General features: G+C 59.2%; 1 protein-coding gene across 1 annotated transcript; it reads left to right on the top strand.

Moving 5' to 3' along the window:
* The first annotated feature begins 1,538 nt into the window (after positions 1–1,538).
* On the top strand, positions 1,539–7,579 carry FOXF2 (forkhead box F2). The gene is made up of 2 exons (XM_074848251.1): positions 1,539–2,568; positions 6,612–7,579. Exons 1-2 carry the CDS (start codon positions 1,554–1,556, stop codon positions 6,776–6,778), a joined length of 1,182 nt encoding a protein of 393 aa, XP_074704352.1. The 5' UTR covers positions 1,539–1,553; the 3' UTR covers positions 6,779–7,579.
* The last annotated feature ends 237 nt before the right edge of the window (positions 7,580–7,816 follow it).

Here is a 7,816-nt window from a genome sequence, read left to right as displayed (position 1 = left end):
TGTGTGTGGTATCCAGGCAGAGTTTGATGGAAAAAGCCTGCTTCCACTCAACTGCAGGTCACTGTCTGGGACCAGCCCCACCCCCTCCCTGCCCGTACCCACCAGCGAGCTCTCAGCACGGAGCTGCGCTGGAGACAGACGGACACACAGGCACACACACAGGCACACACGCAGACTCACACACACACACACACATACAGCGCTGCAGGCACGCTGCCACGGCGTCCTGCGCTGCCCGCGTCCTTCCCACCCCCGTGCCTTTGGTCCAGCATCCCCGTCTGCCCAGCCTCTCGCCCTGCCGCCGGCCTCCTTCCGCCTCCAGTTTGATCCCGGAGCCTCCTCCATCATCTGGGAGCAGGCCCGTGCCTCCGCCGGCCCCTCTCCTCCCTGCCCCCTCCGGCGCCCCGTTTCCTCCGGCAAACGGCGTTTGCCAGCACGCGTGACCCGCTCGCAGCAACCGAGGGGACGTCCCCGGGGGGCGGAGGGAGGGCGCATCCCTGGTCCTCCGACTCGACCCCTGCTGCCCGATAAAACGAACCGCGTTTTATTGGGGGTGGGGGGTGGCAAGGGGTGGCGAGAAGTCTTCAAAGCCGGAGGTCTAGCAGGCTTGAGCAGCAGCGGGTGCTGCTGGCTGGGGCTCCGCAGGGTGGGCGACCCCCTCACACGCACCCATGCCCGCACCCGGCGGCACCAGTGCCCCTGTGCCCCGGGGGGCAGCGGCGGAGCTTCGGGCTGGCAGCCGCTCCCCTCGCCCCGGGGCCGTGCCGGGGAGGGAGCAGCGGGCAGCATGGGGCCGGCGGGGCCGAGGGAGCCCCGGGGAGGCGGTAAACGGTACCGCTGCGTGCCGCGGGGCCGGCAGCGGGAGCCCGCCGGGGATGGTGCCGCGGCGGCGGCGGCAGCGCCTCCGGCCCAGATGACGGGTGGACAGAGGCCAGCTGGAAAGGGGGTGGTCTCTCTCTCTCCCCTCCTCTCGCTCCCCCTCTCCCTCTCTCTATCTCTGCCGATTCAGGGGGGTCTGCGGGGAAAAAAAAAAAAAAAGAAAGAGCGAGGTTGAAGGAACTGATAGGCGGTGGCGCTGCGCCTTTTCCGCGAGAAGAAAGTGTATATGAAAGAATAACAGCGCGGAAGAGATTGGAGGGGGGCTCTTGCGCTTCCTCCCCTCGGCGGATTAGGCAGCGGGATGGTCCCCAGGTGGGGGGCAGCGGAGGAAGCGGAGCGGCGCTGAGCGGGGCCTCCGCGGGCGGCGCGGGGAGGGCGGGGGCCGGGCCGGGGCCGGGCCCGGGGCCGGGCCGGTCCATCCCGCCCCGCGCCTGGCTCCGGCGGAAAGCAGAGGAGCCATTGCGCAAGGGACCGCGGGGAGGGATGCGCAGGGCGCTGCCGCCGCCCCGCCGCCGCCCGCCGCGCTGAGGAGGTGCCCGGAGGACGGCAGCTCCCACCGCCCCCCCCGCTCTCCCCCTGCAGGGCACCCCCCGCCCCGGTACCCACCCCGCCCGGCTCCCCCCCCTTCCCTCCCAGCCTCACCCCACCCTGCCCCATTCCCCTCCCTCTGCCAGATGACCACCGAGAGCGGCCAGCAGCGGCTGGAGCCCCCCGTCCCTCTCCGCTCCTGCAGCCCGGCTCCCGGAGCTCTCCAGATGAGCCGGCCGCCCTCCTCCGCCCTGGAGACCTCCACCTCCTCTTCCTCCACCTCCACCTCCTCCTCCTCCTCCTCCTCGGCGGCGGCGGCGTCCTCCAAGAGCAAGAAGGCCAGCTCGGGGCTGCGGCGGCCCGAGAAGCCCCCCTACTCCTACATCGCCCTCATCGTCATGGCCATCCAGAGCTCGCCCTCCAAGCGCCTGACCCTCAGCGAGATCTACCAGTTCCTGCAGGCCCGCTTCCCCTTCTTCCGCGGCTCCTACCAGGGCTGGAAGAACTCCGTGCGCCACAACCTCTCGCTCAACGAGTGCTTCATCAAGCTGCCCAAGGGCCTGGGCCGCCCGGGCAAGGGCCACTACTGGACCATCGACCCGGCCAGCGAGTTCATGTTCGAGGAGGGCTCCTTCCGACGGCGGCCCCGCGGCTTCAGGAGGAAATGCCAGGCGCTGAAGCCCATGTACCGCATGATGAACGGGCTGGGCTTCGGCGCCTCCATCCTCCCGCAGGGCTTCGACTTCCAGGCGCCCCCCGCCTCCCTCGCCTGCCACTCCAACGGCTACAACCTCGACATGATGCCCAACGCCATGGCCAGCGGCTACGAGGGACTCAGCGGCGGCCACCACGTCCCGCACATGTCGCCCAACCCCGGCTCGACCTACATGGCCAGCTGCCCGGTGACTGCCAACGGGGACTACGGCCCCGACAGCAGCAGCAGCCCCGTGCCCTCCTCGCCGGCCATGGCGAGTGCCATCGAGTGCCACTCGCCCTACACGAGCCCTTCGGCTCACTGGACAGCCTCGGGGGCCTCGCCCTACATAAAGCAGCAGGGCCTCCCCGCCGCCAACGCCGCCTCCTCCGGCATCCACTCCAGCGTGCCCTCCTACTCCCTGGAGCAGGGCTACCTGCACCAGAGCCCCCGCGACGACCTCTCAGGTAGGGGCGCGGAGGGGCGCCGGGGGCGGCGGGGAGCGCGGCGCCGGCGGGAGCTTGTCCCGGCGACGCGGGTTCGGCGCGGGGAACCCCCGACCTCCACGGCGTAGGAAAAAGACGGGCATTGTCTGAGAGAGGAAGGAAAATACGCGTGGGTTGGAGCTCTTCTCTTTCGGCACAGGGGGGATGCCCGAGGGGGGGCTGTGGGTACGGCTGCGAGCATCCCTCCTCCTTGCCCAGCGCCAAGAAGGAGCGCTCCGAGGAGAAGCCCGGCTCCGGCCCGGCTCCGGCCCGGCTCGCACGTTCTTCCCCCCCGGTGCCGGCGACATGCGGGGGGCGGCGGGAGCGGGGCGAGCCCCGGCCGCCCCGGGCTGCGGCTTCACTTGGCGGGGAGCGCCGCCAGGCATTGCCGCCGCCTTCGGTAAACCGCGGTCCGCAGAGGCGCGTCGCGGGAGTGATCAAAAAAGGCGTTAAATATCATCCCCTAAACCCTGCGGGGGAAAAAAAAAAAAAAAAAAAAAAAAAAAACCAAAAAACCACACAACAAAAAAAACCCCCAAAAAACCCACCGAAAATCTAAAAAACAAAAACCCCAACGGCTTATCTTGAAAAATGCGGGAGAGATTAAAGCGGATCCAGTGTATTTCTGCAACCGGAGGGAAAGAGTATTCTGGTCTCTGTCTCCCACCCTCCCACCCCCCACCCCCCCGGCCGGTGATTACAGACAATGTCTGCTCAGAAAAATCCGAGCACAAAAATGGGTAAAAGATGTTGGGCTCTTACGGGGAAATTTTCCAAATAGCCCTTTTAAACGTGGGTCCCGGAGGTTAAGCAAACAAAGACAGTCTGGGCTGGACCACACCGAAGAGGATTTTAGCCTGACTTAACCCCTATGAGAGCCGGGTCTTGTTCAATTTTATGGGAATTTCAACAAGTAACAAATACAGGCGACCCTCAGCTCTGGCTTCCCCCCCCCCCCCCGCCCCCTCCTTGGGCGCCTGTCAATCACTCTCCTGTCCTTCTGCGAGCCACGCAGCCCGCCCCGGCCTCCCCACAGCCCGCTGCCGCGGCGGGAAGGGCGGGCTGGAGCCCCGCCGCCGGGGAAGCCGCTTTGCCATCACCGCAGAAGGGACGGGGAGTGTCAGGGGAGAGCAAGCGCTTGCAAATTTTCCTCCCTTAAAAAGAAAAGAAAACAAAAAAAAACCCCAAAGCCACAACCCCCAAAACCCTGAATAGCCCTGACATGACACCGGGGGAGAGGCGGCTGCGGAGCGGGTCGTGGGCGCGGAGGGCTGGGGGGACGCGGTGCCTCCCCAGGTGGGGTCCGTGCCCACGGGACTCTGCTGCTGAGGTTTAAACCCACTTTTCGGAGACTCAGGTCGTCCTTCCACGTGGTTTTGAGGGCCGGAGCGAGAGGCCGGCGGGTTCACAAGGGCATCCCCCGCCGAAACACGTACCTTTACATTTGGGAGTTCTGCTTTGCTTTGTTGTTGTTGCTGTTGTTACTTGGATTTTTTTGTTTCTTTTCTTTTCCTTTCCTTTGTATTTTTTTCCTCTGTTTGTTTTACTCCTTGCAGCCCCGCGGGCCGCTGTGCAGGGCCCACAGGGCCACGCGTGGCGCGGGAGCGGGGCTGGCCCGGAGAGCGGGGCTGTGTGGCTGCTGCCCCCTCCTCCTGCCAGACACCGCGGTGGGAAAGGCGATTCCTGGAAGAGAAATGTTCATTTTGAAGCAGCCCAGAAACAGCTCTTTAAAACAAAAAGCAGAGGGAGAGAGAGGAAGGGATCTGGTCCCCCCGAAGCCTCCACCACTGTTTCCGAGGCTGAGGCAGTTAAAATCCGAATTGTTTCTGTTCAGGGACGGTATACACGCAGACGGACCGATGGACTCTTTCTTAATGCCGACGATGAGCGTCCGTTTCCAGCAGCTCAGATTTAATGCCCCCACTTTGCAAAACGGCATTTCTTCCCTTATTTTCTACAGCTTCAGGATCTGGGCCCGGGACTTTAGTGGAAGACATTCCCACTCCTTGATTAACTAAAAAAAAAAAAAAACCAAAACCCAAACCTAATCCCTTTTTTTTTTTTTTTTTTTTTTTGTGGATCCAATCCTCATTCGTGTGTGCTACGTAAAATCTCCGCGGCACAAACGTTTTAGTAGAGTGAAAGGAGATGGGGAAAAACGATCCCAGCTCCTTCATTCGTAATTATTGCCAGCAATAATCTTTCTCCTCCTCTCCCCACAAAAGCAGTAGCACGTGAATTTCGCCTTTCTCTTAGTTAAACGCAAAGCAAATTCGGTGGCAACCGCTGTTGATCGGTCAATAATCCTCTACTCATGACAGCGACAGGGCGGGCTGAAAACCTTGAATTTGCATCAAACCCAAGAATAAGAGAGGAAAAAATTGGAAACAGGAGGCTCGGTTCTGCTAAAAGGATTTTGAAGCTGGGGGGCGGGGGGGAGGATTTTTTTCGCACGCTATTAAATCCTGCTAAATGATTGAATCAGGATTGTAATAAAGTGCCCCGGTTTATGGTGAGCATACCAGCAGGGTTATTAGAAAGCCGAGGAAATCCAGCGAAATAATCACTTTTATAAAGTGAGCTCTACGGGGTGAAGGAGGGGACAGTGCCGGAGGAGCCGGGTTGTGCGCGCCGCCGCCAAGGGCTCAGCTCAGCCATCCTGGGGAAAACCGGGGACGTCTCCCCTCCTCTTTTTTTTTTTTTTTTTTTTTTTTTTTTTTTTTTTTGTCTCATTATCCTTTACTTTATTTTGCTGCTCTTTTTTTTTTTTTTTTTTTTTTTCCCCTTTTCCCCTTCTGCTTTCTTTTTTTCTTTTCTTTCCTTGACCCTCGGTCAGATTTGACAGGATCCCGCTAGCCGAGTTTGACATCCACACGCCAAAACAAATCCCTCTCTGGCTCTACCCTGCGGGCCTTGCTCAGGCAAAGCTCCCCTCCCCGCCGGATCCAGTAGGAACCCTGCCAGGCTTAAAGATCCCAGCACGGCCCTACGGCGCGGGCTGAGACGGGGGAGGAGGGCGGGGGGAATCTCCCACGCGGCCCTGGAACTTTGTCCCCCCGAAAGGCTGCCTTAGGCTGTGGGAAATAAAAATGGGAATTTGCAAGGTCATTTGCATGTCGGTGCCACGGGTGTTGTTGATGAACCGTAGGGTGTCCTCGGACTGTATCTTGTGTTATGAAAGCACACAGGCGGATAGGTGCGCACGTTCGTACACGCACGCACACACGCACACTAAATACAGTATCGACACGCAAACAAATCGTGGTTGCAATTCAACCTGTTGCATTTCAAGTAAAAAGCAGAAGCCACGCAGGAACGGGATAGGGAAAGGGAAGAGGGAGCAAAGATGGGAATCAGGGTCAAATGGATGCGGTGCATCCAGAAAAAACGCTCAAGTGGCATCGCCTCTTGACACACACGCACAATCCCTCATCTACATCCCAAGCAGAAGCTGACCTGACCCTCCACGCAGAGAAATACGCAGGCAGAGGGGCAGAGAGCCAGCAGTGCGTGTGTGCCCACACGGGAGGGGTGCTCTGACATACGCGTGCACCCGGGATACGGCCATGCGTGTGTCCGTGGGCATCCTCCTCCGCCCGCCTTCCTCTCCGCAGCCTGCGTGCCACGCCGTTGTGTAGCTTACAACCTCCCCGCAGAGCGGGCGCGGAGGCTCGTACGAGCACGGTGGAGCCCCGAACCCACCCGCGGGCAATGGGGGGGTCTCCGGGCGATTCCCGTCCCCGCCTCGCTCTGGGCGATGAGACCAACCGCTCCTTCTGCCCTGCGGGCGGGGCAGGCTTTGTCCCGGGGGAGCGTCCAGCTCGCTGCCGGGGAAGCCAGAGGGGAGCTCCCAAACTTTGCAGGAGGGAGCCGAGAGCGGGGGCGGGGGGGGGGGGGGAGGTGCAGGAGCGTGTCGTCCCGACTGGGGGGAACTCTGCTCCCTGCCACTGGGGCAGAAAGGGCCGCTCCGCCCGAGCAGAGCCTCCCCACCTCTGAGCAGCTCTTGTTATTTCCTTCTCTTGCAGTGGGATTGCCTCGCTACCAGCATCACCCCTCCCCGGTGTGTGACAGGAAAGATTTTGTCCTCAATTTTAACGGCATTTCTTCGTTTCACCCGTCCGCTAGTGGATCTTACTACCACCACCACCACCACCAAAGCGTCTGTCAAGACATCAAGCCCTGCGTGATGTGAAGGCAGCCCCCCAACAGAGACAATCAGGTGGCATTGAACAGAGCCGAGGTATAGACGGACCCACGCAGATTAAATATAATGTGCACTCTGATAGCATTGATAGTACACGAGTCACTTAGCAAAGTTACCTAAGGAAGCAGTGTTCTCGGTCCCCCTCCATCCCTTGAAGGACACGTACAGCCGATATAACGCTCCAAAGCTCTTCCTAAAAGAAAAATGCCTTGTGTGATGTGCTGGGTTAGGTGGGACGTAAACGTCCTTACGCCAAGTCTGACCACGTTAATCATAAACCGCCTTTCTGTGATCTCCTAAAGAATCGAGCTTTGGGAAAGGGAACCATCCGATATGTTTTTATACGAGAAAGTGTCTTTGAACAGGGAAAATAAATCTCCCAGCTCAAGCACCTGTGAGGACTCCCCCTTCTGTCGCTGCGTTAGCGGGAAATTTACTTCTTTCTTTTTTCCTCTCCCCGAGCCCCACCAAGGACACTTTGTATGGACTTCAGCACCGACCGATCGATATTATTAAAACAGTATTGTTTAGCCCTTTCGTGTATAAACTTTAAGAAAAGTTCCATTTTTTCCCAGTATTGCAGCAATACAACGTTTTGTTTTTTTATTTTTTCAAAGGTTGTTTTCTACCACAATATTTTTTAAAAAAATATTTTAAATAAATCTCGTGTATACTCACACACTATTGCTTTAAAAGGAGAATATATTTGCACTTATGTATACTTTTTACAGTTTGCCAAAATATTTTGATGTACAAATTTTTTTTTCCAATAAAATGTATATAAACGACTATGCACGGGACAGGCACTTATTTTCCCTCGGCTCCTTCTGGGAAAACTCTTCCACCCCATCACCCGCGATTGTTAAAGCTGCAACCCCAAACCCTCCAGCCGCTGGAGGCAGAGATGGGGAGCGAGCGGTCGACCCGAGGGGGCCAGTGCGGTGGTCTCTGGGCTGCACCTCCCGCCCTCACCCACTTCCCACCCTGCTTTCCCCCGCTGCTGGACAGACTTTGAAATAACCGGGG

This window comes from Strix aluco, chromosome 1 (genome assembly GCF_031877795.1).
Source record: "Strix aluco isolate bStrAlu1 chromosome 1, bStrAlu1.hap1, whole genome shotgun sequence".
Classification (NCBI taxonomy): domain Eukaryota; kingdom Metazoa; phylum Chordata; class Aves; order Strigiformes; family Strigidae; genus Strix; species Strix aluco.
Note: the sequence above shows the minus strand (reverse complement) of the source record. Positions and strands in the feature narration are given on the sequence as shown.

What these genes read in the sequence shown, in the direction of transcription:
- FOXF2 (XM_074848251.1), top strand. Translation starts at nt 1,554, where the DNA reads ATGACCACCGAGAGCGGCCAGCAGCGGCTGGAGCCCCCCGTCCCTCTC. An exon ending in CCCCCGCGACGACCTCTCAG is followed by an intron (nt 2,569 to 6,611) that starts GTAGGGGCGCGG and finishes CTTCTCTTGCAG; the next exon opens with TGGGATTGCCTCGCTACCAG.